The sequence below is a fragment of the Formica exsecta genome, unplaced genomic scaffold (assembly GCF_003651465.1).
Source record: "Formica exsecta isolate Colony F162 unplaced genomic scaffold, ASM365146v1 scaffold933, whole genome shotgun sequence".
Lineage (NCBI taxonomy): Eukaryota > Metazoa > Arthropoda > Insecta > Hymenoptera > Formicidae > Formica > Formica exsecta.
This window is the reverse complement of record NW_021853700.1, coordinates 334,066-344,893: the sequence shown is the minus strand read 5'-3', so window position 1 is coordinate 344,893 and position 10,828 is coordinate 334,066. Positions and strand designations below refer to the sequence as shown.

The 10,828-nt window shown below is 31.3% G+C and overlaps 3 protein-coding genes across 7 annotated transcripts in view; 1 reads left to right on the top strand and 2 right to left on the bottom strand.

Annotated features, from left to right (window-relative positions):
- The window catches only part of LOC115245250 (biotin--protein ligase), a 6,592-nt gene extending 4,312 nt beyond the window's left edge, over window positions 1-2,280 (top strand). Inside the window, exons 10-16 of the mRNA XM_029823473.1 lie at window positions 54-408; window positions 543-731; window positions 940-1,069; window positions 1,127-1,287; window positions 1,449-1,563; window positions 1,647-1,860; window positions 1,998-2,280. Coding sequence (XP_029679333.1) covers window positions 54-408; window positions 543-731; window positions 940-1,069; window positions 1,127-1,287; window positions 1,449-1,563; window positions 1,647-1,860; window positions 1,998-2,178 — 1,345 coding nt within the window. The 3' untranslated portion in view covers window positions 2,179-2,280. The remainder of the gene's footprint in view (window positions 1-53; window positions 409-542; window positions 732-939; window positions 1,070-1,126; window positions 1,288-1,448; window positions 1,564-1,646; window positions 1,861-1,997) is intronic.
- A 337-nt stretch (window positions 2,281-2,617) lies between these two features.
- LOC115245246 (H(+)/Cl(-) exchange transporter 3) overlaps window positions 2,618-10,828 on the bottom strand; it is a 10,141-nt gene continuing 1,930 nt past the window's right edge. Inside the window, exons 1-11 of one of the 5 annotated variants that reach the window (XM_029823465.1) lie at window positions 9,938-10,116; window positions 9,064-9,173; window positions 8,521-8,692; window positions 7,004-7,353; window positions 6,767-6,928; window positions 6,419-6,706; window positions 6,078-6,260; window positions 5,779-5,993; window positions 5,047-5,607; window positions 4,561-4,938; window positions 2,618-4,474 (exon numbers count right to left, since the gene is read on the bottom strand). In XM_029823465.1, coding sequence (XP_029679325.1) covers window positions 4,384-4,474; window positions 4,561-4,938; window positions 5,047-5,607; window positions 5,779-5,993; window positions 6,078-6,260; window positions 6,419-6,706; window positions 6,767-6,928; window positions 7,004-7,353; window positions 8,521-8,692; window positions 9,064-9,159 — 2,496 coding nt within the window. In that variant the 5' untranslated portion in view covers window positions 9,160-9,173; window positions 9,938-10,116 and the 3' untranslated portion in view covers window positions 2,618-4,383. Of the gene's footprint in view, window positions 4,475-4,560; window positions 4,939-5,046; window positions 5,608-5,778; window positions 5,994-6,077; window positions 6,261-6,418; window positions 6,707-6,766; window positions 6,929-7,003; window positions 7,354-8,141; window positions 8,426-8,520; window positions 8,693-9,063; window positions 9,174-9,937; window positions 10,117-10,828 lie in introns of those variants that run through there. The other 4 variants (XM_029823468.1, XM_029823467.1, XM_029823469.1 and 1 more) reach the window with 4 other exon arrangements.
- LOC115245248 (SNW domain-containing protein 1-like) lies at window positions 10,246-10,820 on the bottom strand. Its single transcript, XM_029823472.1, has 2 exons — window positions 10,723-10,820; window positions 10,246-10,600 (listed from the first exon to the last, which is right to left on the bottom strand). The coding sequence occupies exons 1-2, from the start codon at window positions 10,777-10,779 to the stop codon at window positions 10,412-10,414; spliced, it is 246 nt and encodes an 81-aa protein (XP_029679332.1). The 5' UTR covers window positions 10,780-10,820; the 3' UTR covers window positions 10,246-10,411.

Sequence of the window (10,828 nt, the reverse complement as noted above, 5' to 3'; positions counted from 1 at the left end):
ATAGACAGAAAAAAATATTATAGATATATTAAATTAACACATTATTTTTATAGGATACTTTTACCAAAAGTCCCACAGTCGACTAGTGTTACAGATGATGATGGAAATTCACATTTGTTTGATGTGAAAATACTGGGTGAAGAAGAAACATGGCAAACTCCAAGTATATTAGTCGCAACTCTAGTCAGTAGTGGAGGTAAAATAGTATTTTCCCAGATTCATTTGGAGGCAGATCCGGCGGAATACGAAGACAAAGAGGATTTATTTGAAGCGCTCAAAGAGAGCAATGCTGTACGTTTGGAAATAATCAGTGATCTGTTGAGTACGCACCTAGAAATGGAGATAAATCGTGGTACTGAAGTGCCCATAGTATATACTCCAGCTTATCTTGTAAGCCAAACTGAAAATGTGAGTAAACTTAATAATAAACGGTTTTCGTAGCAATAATAATCTTAATCAAACATTATCAACATTACACAATTAACAATTTAAGGTTACAATTTGTCATAAACTTACAAAGAATGTTGTTGTTGCATTTGTAGTTGAAAACAGAGCTGCTTGAAAACCTGGAGGACCTCCAGACAGAGAATAACACATTACAAATGTCAGATTTAAAGATCCAGTTTTACACAAGTGAAGAAATACCAGAAACTGCATCAGAGGATTTCTTACCTATTATAATGAATAATAAAGTTCATCCAATTAATTTCTCACCTGTGCATTACTATGAGGTATTTTTTTTTTTTTTCAATACTTGAAACAATTAATGCTAATCTTTCTATATCTTAATAGTAATTGTGCACATTTAAAAAAGATCCCTTTCATGCATTTTTATATGATTATACTATTTGTAGCATATAATTAAATAAGATTAAGAAAAGGAGATATTTTTCGGTTTTTGCACTTCAGATTAAATTTTATGAAAAACTATTTCTCCAGATGCTCCAGACAAAAAAACTAGGTCAATTAGTAATATACTCAGATATCTTAACATCCTCTATGGATGTGATGCAAAACCGTATGATACACGGATTGGCGGTTATTCCACGACAACAAACACAAGGACGAGGTATTTCATTTTTCATTTGTATGCAAACGGAAAAATTATAACAAGAGTTATTTTTAGGGCGAATTAACAACATATGGCTTAGTCCGATTGGTTGTGCCATGTTTACTTTACAAATTCACATTCCTATAAAGTCGATTCTCGGTAAGCAAATACCGATTCTACAGCATATTGTCGCTGTAGCAATGGTATCGGCTGTAAGATCTATTCCAGAATACAAGGTATTTCTTTTTCATTTTTTTGTCATTTTACTATGCGACTTTAATTTACGAACATCCTAGATTTTTAGGTATATTATTTTAAAATACTTGAAAAATATTGAAATTATTACTATATAATAACTATATAATAACTATTGATGCAATTAATTCATATATTATAGAACATTAATCTAAGAATAAAATGGCCTAACGACATATATGTCGGTAAATCGACTAAGATTGGTGGCTTGATAGTGCATACACGTATGGATGGATCAAATTATGTTTGCAATATTGGTATATAATTGTCATAATACAAGTATAAATTTTAATATAATAATTTTTTTTATTTAAAATAAACATAAAAATATGTATTTCAGGTGCTGGTATAAATCTCTTCAATAGCAAGCCTACAACATGTATTAATAAGGTGATTTCACTATATAATCAAAAATATAAGACAAATTTGGGAAAGCTCACTTATGAAAGATACTTGGCGCTTGTATTTAATAAATTGGAAATTCTGTTAGATAATGTAGAAAGTGACAATATACAACTTTTCTACGATCTTTATTACAAATATTGGTTGCATAAGTAAGTAATTTTGGATTTAATTTATTCCTATATTAATATTATATTCCTATATAATAATATATATATTTTATTCCTATAATATTTTATTCCTATATAATAATATTCTCATAATATTTATATTTTATATATCTTTGTAGAAATGCGAGTGTTAGTGTAGTAGAACCAAATGGAAATTACCAGAAAGCTACAATAATAGATATCGATGACCTTGGATTTTTGAGAGTCCGTGTATGCATAGGTGGAATTAATGTAAATATGAGTGTACAACCAGATAGAAACCGTTTTGATCTTCTCAAGGGGCTAATAATACCGATATAAAGAATATTCATTATATGTATGCTTCAGTATATGTATTCGTTATATATATGTTTTGGTATATGATTCGTTATATATATGAATATTCGTTATATATATATATATATATATATATGTATATATATACACATACATACACATATATTTATGCATACATATAATTGTTTGTTGCATTGTCAACAAATACTTATTTTATGTGATGGTTTAGAAACAATTATTTTAAATCATGACATAAAACTTTTTTTTTTCTTTCGAAAAAGAAACGTAAGATTAGTTGACAATGTAATTTAAATAGTTTGTATGTGTGCGCGTCCGCGCGTGCATATATATATCTTCATATATATCTTCATATATATATTTATGCATTGAACTGTTAACGAATATTTACTATGTATGAAATTTAGAAATGATTTTAAATATTTTTTTACGTTTAGTATTTTAAGTGATTTTACATGTGAAGTTAATCAATTATGTTTAATATGTAAGAAAACGTTTGTAATATTTTAATTTAGTAAAATTTTTAATTTGTATTAAATTAATATAATTATATATATATATATTGTATGTGCTTCCAAATAAATTAAATATATATAAGATGATTACCATTTGTAATTTTATATATATCTCGCGAAAAGACAAAAATCAAAAGGACAAAACAATAAATTAAAGTCCTTAAGTATAGTAACAAATATATAAATTTAATTATAAAATCTATGTATATATAGGGATGAGAAGTACACTGTGGAACAATTAAGTTTCGAGACTTTCATATAAAAAATTTATTTTTAATCGTACAAATCTTAGACAGTTAAAACGTTCCAATGTAGTCACCACCTAACTCGACATACTTAGTTCAACATCTCCGCCATTACTCAAAGCAGTTCTGATAGTCCTCTAAAGCAAATCCTTTCAAAATTTGATTCACGTTATTTTTTATGTCATCTGTATCTTCGAAACTACTTACTTTTATACATAGCTGACTCTCCATAGGCTTGAATTCATTTGTAACGTTTCTATTGAGGACTTCTCTAATTTAACGCAGAATTTAATGTTGGCGCATTGTCGTTCCCTTCCATTACACTGATTTTTAAACAAAATTTTGTAACACAACTTCGCGTGACTATATCTCATTAACTGATTATTGAACCAAATAATTTAAAACTTGCATCACATGTTAAGTATTGAGTTGTGAATAACCTTCTAAAATAGCAGCACAAACGGATCAAACAGTTCAGAAATGCGAAGCGAGTCACAAAACTTAATTGTTCGATAGCGTATGTCACAGGATGTGGCAACAATTATGTAAAATAAAATAATTTAATATTTATCATTAACTTAATATTATAAGAATATTCCATATAACGTATATTAATGTAATTTCATGCCATTCAGAAAATTGTATATGATATAACAATATTTAATATATATATATATATACTATTTATACATGTCCTATACTTTTAATGTATTGTAATTTACAAGAAAAGTGCATACATAGTAAATTATATATATTTGTATAACGAATTGTCAATATAATGATTTATTATTGATTACAATATGAAAAATAAAATCCGCTGATCGAAATACACGGATATAAAATCTTAAACTTTCTATTTCAAACAAAGATGAATATACAAATTTAGTAGCCTATTGCAAGCTTATTTCCCTCTCTCTAATTACATACAACGTTTTAATGATTTAAATGTGCAGGTAAATATTGACAGAATAGATATATATATAAAATACATTTTAATTAAATTAATATAAATTATCTCTCTGTATGTATATACAGGGTGACCCGCAATGACCGTCCACTAAGTACATAGCGTTATTCCAGTGTTATTATTGAGTAAAGTCTGGCCAATCAGCGCCGACTTTTAGCCGGGCGCATGTCGGTGAGCCGCGCGCCTAGTAGTATGCACACGGCGGTGCACACTTCACGGCGCGCGGCTCACTGATGTGCGCTCGGCTAAAGATCGGCGCTGATTGGTCAGACTTTACTCAATAATAACTCCTTTATTAAGCTTTATAAAAAAAAAATGGCTCAGGACTTTTCGTCTCAGTTTTTGGTGAGGAATAATGCCATGTACTTAGTGCGCGGTCATTGCGGGTCACTCTGTATATAGATATATATGTGTTGTTCGTTTTTATACTGCTATTGTTATGAATTAAATTGATAATTTTAAGTTGGCTGTCGTAGCATACTGTTTAATTAAATAAAACAGAATTTGGATCTTCATTGTCAAGCTGCTTCACATGCCTCAAAACATCTTTTTTTGTTATTACACCTAGAAGTCGCCTGCGCAAAAGTGATATCTCGATATTAGTTTGAGAAAAAATTAGCACACAGCTATGTTAATATATAAATTATTTATATATACGTACCCGTTATGTGTAACAAGAGTTTGGCGTAATCCTAATTTTCTAAACATATCAACTACAGTTTCCATAGGAGTTTGGTCTGTGATAGTGATAGGGGCCATGTCTAAGATTTTTTTTAACTTTAAAGGCGGAGGCGAATGGCTTTGGACATTATTTCCGTTAGTAAAAATAACTAACGACTGCCTGCTGATGTCCTCAATCATCCTTTTGGCATTAGCAATAGCAAGATTGAGATCTCGTCGTAAAACGAAACCAACGAGATATTGAGATTCCTTAGAAACTATTACGGGAAAGCCGTTATGCTCAGTTTCTTTAAGCAAGTTCTCCACATCTTCAACTGTCATTGAGTCTTGAGTAAGGACATGAAGAGCTTCGTTTCGTCTGTAAATAAAATAAATAAATAAATAAATACACACACACACACACACATGTACGCACACGCGTATATATATGAAATATATAGAAGTGCTTTTGTATGATTTAGTTTACTTGGGTTGCATAACATCTGCCGCCAAAGTTGTATGTTGAAATTCATCTTTGCTATCCAGAAATGGGTATCCGTTTAAACCGATATGAGCATCATAAATGCCTTGTTTTCCGAGTGCATCGCCAACCCATTTACTCGCCATGGCCGCGGCCATTAAAGGTACAATGTACCGCACGCCGCCGGTTAATTCAAACATAATGACGACTAAAGAAACCGTCATTCTGGTCACACCTCCAAGAACAGCGGCAGCCCCGACCATCGCATATAACCCAGGTGTAATACAATCGACACCCATGGAACATTCCTCGCTAAACATCCATATGTGAGGATAATTGTATGCAAGCTGCTCCATTCCTATACCCACAATACGACCCATTATTGCCCCGAGACATAAGGACGGAATAAATAAACCGCATGGTACTTTCATGCCAAACGTGAATATCGTCATAATGAGTTTCAGTATCAGTGCCAGTACAAGTAGCCATATAGCTTTGTAGACTCCAGGGCCAGCTGCGGCAATCTCGATTGCGGATTTCACAGCGGTGAAATTTCTATTGTAGTCACTATTAGGACAGAGAACTTCTTCAATAATTTATATACTCAACATTCGTCATGTATATACTCGCTTATACTACACCGGAAAATACATAGATAAGCATTAATCTATTAATTAATTAACAATTATAATGCAAATTAACAATTAAAATGTTACATATTTCTTCATAATTACTAACCATAACATATCCGCGTTCGATACCCCGCATTGGCTAAACAATAAATAAATGAGTTGACTGGTACTCATCCTCGTATATGGATTAGGATATCCGATTACTGCCGTTACAACTGTTACGATCAACACTTCAGTTACAGGATATTGTCCTAATTTTGAAGTTTTACGATAACGGCACCAAAATAAATTTGCCTTGATAAATAATGTTGCTATTATACCCTATTAAGAAAATTTATTTTTAAATATGTGCTGTCTTTTACAAATTCGATAGTTGGCAATAATTGTGTAAAAAAATTTACTTACCCCAATTATACCAAGTATGACAAAAGGAATTAATTCAAAAAATATCCAAGGTTTATTATATTCTACGTAAAACAATACTGAATGTTCATTTCCAAATGGATTTATGGAACGTAGTACAAAAGCAGCTATTAAAGCACAGAAGAACGATCGCCATAAAGTCTTTAGTGGAAAATAATAGCTGACCTGAAACAAATATACACATATGCCTAATTTCGTTACACGTAATATAATTTAAAGATGTAGAGTAATACAATTATAGAATCTTGCCAAAATCTTTAGTCTTAGTAGAAGGTTGAGACCATCTTGAAATAGATTTATATGCTTAATTTTTCAGATAATACCTCTTCTAAGCTAAATAGTACGCCGCCAATCGGAGCTCCAAAAGCAACGGAAACTCCTGCTGCAGCTGCGGCAGATAAAATTTCTCTCTTCTTCGCTTCATTCCTACCATATTTTGGAAATAGATAAGAAAATATATTTCCTATACAGCATGCAATGTGCACCATAGGACCTTCTTTTCCCAAGCTTAAGCCCGCCGATACAGAAAGAATCAGACCTACTGATTTAATAATCAGTGTCCATTTACCCAAATATCCACGGATAATAAAGCCACTCAAAATCGTTTTTATCTGAAAAATAATTATTATTTAGAAAAAATCTAAAAAAAAAAAAATTGAGAATAGGTTTACCTCAGGTATTCCAGAACCACAAGCATATGGTGCAAACATTCGTACTAAAGATGCGGAAAGTGCCGCAAATAGAAGGGCCCATGCTGTATAAAATAAGTATGAAATTGTATAAGGTCCTGCACCATCTTTTGATTGATTGAATAGCTCGGGCCACGTGCACCACTGCAAAAATATTACGCTGTATACATTAATCAAAGAAAAAATTTACCACTATCACTGGGGAATCATACAACTAACCTGTGAACAATTTCCGCCATCGAATGTAGTTTCGTTATAACTCCAACAGCATTGCTCCTTATTTAACCAGAAAGCTTGCGGACAGATACCGAATTTCAGATCTGTCATCCAGGAAGCGCCAATATCTATAACACCAGCGGCCACACCCGTAAAAAGTCCAACTAGTAAGACGCACAGCCATCCAGACCATGCATCGTGAGCCCCCTTTATTAAACCCCAGATGGAATCGTGTTTCTTCTTCACGATATAACGATGCCGCATCCGGTCTCGCGCAATATCCCGTTGCCAATCGATAGTATGAAAATCATCATACTGTCCGATGCCGGGTATGTCATCGGAGTCAACTGAAACTAATAAAATAAATTAGAAAATTTCATGATGAGAATAAATAAAATATATCGCGTGATGGAATTTCTCAGAATCGTAATCGTATCTTCAATATTTTTATCTGTTGTATATAGATATTTAATGATGGCGTGAACAGTATTGCTCTAAATATTGCAAATGTAAGAGAATTGCAAATAGTTTTCCATAGTTTCAGTAGTAATAGTTATAATAGTTGACCAAATTCTAAAATAGTAAGACAAGAGAGCAATACTTTAGCATATTTTTATATCACTTTATTTATACATTAAATGTATATGTCATAGTTAAAAGTGTAACAATATAAAAATTTCTGTATTGAAATTTAAGACTATGAAATAAATGCTCCACACTTTTTTATTTTATTATATATTATTTTACATGCATAGAAAAGATATATATATAAATGAGATAGATTATAATGGAATTATTCAACATTTTTTTTTCCGAAACAAAAAAAATATTAAAATATTTAAAAAATATAGATTTTATTTTATTATCATTCTTAATTAGAAAACAAATGCATGTATGTATTATTATATTTTGCTGAAGAGACAAAGAAATTATAGTAGACTTGTGCATATGAAACTAGCTTATTCTTAATAAAACTATAAGGCCTCTATCAAAAAAATAATATTTGATTATTTGAAAACACAACAGATTGATTAACATACAGGACTGATATATCTATTTGTATACCACAATTGTATTTGTTATCTCTTTATATATTTTTATTAATAAGTGAAATATATTGGCATTATTTGTGCTAACTTACACATTTTGTCACTATGATATGCCGAGAATATTAAGAAATTTGGTTCAATTTGTCTAACTGGTATCACTCAGGGATATACGTCACCAGATGAGATGGGCAGATCAACAGACATTCCTCAAGTTTCTTCAACAGGAAGTGATAATGTATGATATTTTTCAAGCTAGAGGATGTATATAGGACCAATAGAGGTGTTATAAGACTATTAAATTCGATTTAACAGAGTTACAAAAATGGACTCGTGCTTAGTATTGTAAAATTTCCTGCATGTTTCTTTATAACATTTGCTAAAAATAAATAAAAATACTTCACGTAGTACCCGTTCAGTAACAAATGCGTGATACGTTTGCAACATTAATAAAATAACTTCTAAACAACTTACTATGGGAAGATGCATCGTCAATGCGAACACAATCTGATAACATATTGTTATCCGAATGATGAGACATGTGATGATTGATATCTAGCATGTCATCATCGCTGCTTAAATTTGTCTCGCGTCTTCCGGTTCGTAGTCGTACATCTTCTGTTTTAGTATCACCATACTTTATGTTCTGGAAATTATGTGCATTTTATCAGTACATTATACCTTACAAAAACTCTATATCTTTTTTTAATAACATTATCATCTATTGCGCTATAAAGTTTAGAATTAAATTTTAACACAAAATAAAAGATACTTTATAGATAAAATTTCTATTTAAAAAAATTAAATATAAAACATATTTATTTTATTTTTTTGGTTTGACAATTTTTAACATGCAACAATATACATATAAGGAACATATGTAAGATGTGTTAGATTATTAAAAAAATAAAATAATATTTATACATATATATACACATCATAAAAAAAATATTGATTCAAGCCTAAATAATAGCCAGATAATACAAGACAAGAAGATGCAGATTGAAATTAACATACCTTTGCATCAACTGAATGATATGTTGTAGCATTTGCATTTGAGTGAGGGATTGTAGAGTTCAAGAACGCTGTACCCTTCAGTGGAAATTTTTCCATGGCATCATGACAATCTAATTTTACACAAATAAGATATTATTTTACTGTTTTTTTCCATAGATGTGTTATTAAGAATCTATGCGAGAAAAAATTGAAAGTTATAATGCCATGTGTAATACTAAACCATTCTATTTATGGCACATTGTCAATATATCATTTAATCAGCTTTGCTAAAATCTTCTTTAATCCTGTAAATGGATGCTATACGATATAATTAGAATAGCAAATTTGTGACATGGCACATACACAGAATTAAAGATGACACTTTATCCTTTATAGATTATACAAATGTATCATATAGCTTGAGATACACGGTGTGTGACATGAATCTATTATAAAAAAATATTATCCTTTTCTCTATCTACGTCAACGGTTATCTTCGTGACTTGCATCTTCTTGTACAAAAAGAAATTTGTTGAAAACATCGTTTATATTCTACGCATGCCAAATCGACAGGGTTGACAAACCGAAGTCGCACGCACAGAAACGCTTTTGAATTAAACAGAACAGAAAGAAATGAAATACACAGCACGACATGCTACCATATGACAAGTTTCTCTCCTAGTAAAAACGTGCAAGGGCTGCGAATTTTTCTCACGAAACGAGTCGGAAAACTGCGCGATGACGCAAAAAAAATCCGAAATCGCTCCGTATCTCGAGGTTTTTTCGAAGTTTTCCCTCTTTTTCATGCGCACGTAATTTTCCGTCCCTTATGTGAGGTTATCTTTATAGGCGAAATATCGAAATAGCACATATCAAAATAAGCCTGTGAACTTACCATTTTTAAGGAAAACTATCTTCGAGTTTCATCTGTAAGCACTGATCACCATGCCGTGTCGCAGATTTTACCGTTTTAGAACAATTTGAGCTTCGCGATAATACGATTTCGTCGAAATATAATTCTGCTATCACCTATCACGTCCGTATATTCTCGCCACGGAATCAAAAGTACATAGAAAGTCGCGCGAGTAATGCAGAAACAGCAAGATTGTCAAATATGTCGATTGGCTAATCGATAGGGACTTTTCGATAGGAGAACTGTGTGTTCAAGAGTAGAGACCCTTAAATAAGAAATTGGCCATAAATCGTTGCTCGTATGTTATTTTATTTGATTTTTTATAAAATATTTTTTCTTAATTAAAATTTTTTTCTTACACATCAAATATACTTCTTTATTATTACAATCATCAGAAATCAGATGCAATTATACAAACCTAATGTCGCGCTTTTCGGGCCTTTTAGTCGAGATGTCTCAAATGAGCCTCCTTCTTTGAGCCATCTTTTTCTTAAATTTTGCATACATTTCTTTACCTTCTCGGATTTTTCTATGAGCAATACAAACACTCTCAGCTAATTCTGCAAAGTCTTCTTTAACTTTTTGTACTTCCTGCAAACGTCTATCATCTGCAGCAAGATGTTTAATCCAAGGGATTGGAGAATCCTAAAATCAAAAACAACTTCATTTAATCAAAGAAATCAAGTTACATACATTTCTTATTATATATCAGTATTATCTCTTTCATATATATTGAGGTATATTGGGCATCAAATTTTTCTAACTACCTTTGCAGCAAGTATTACAAACGCATCGGTTGTGATTTCCTTGTGTTTTATCCCCATTCCAAGTGAATCTTGTGCAACATGTATCTCCGGATATGCTCCTCCACCT

What these genes read in the sequence shown, in the direction of transcription:
- LOC115245248 (XM_029823472.1), bottom strand. Translation starts at nt 10,779, where the DNA reads ATGGGGATAAAACACAAGGAAATCACAACCGATGCGTTTGTAATACTT. An exon ending in TTGTAATACTTGCTGCAAAG is followed by an intron (nt 10,601 to 10,722) that starts GTAGTTAGAAAA and finishes TTTTGATTTTAG; the next exon opens with GATTCTCCAATCCCTTGGAT.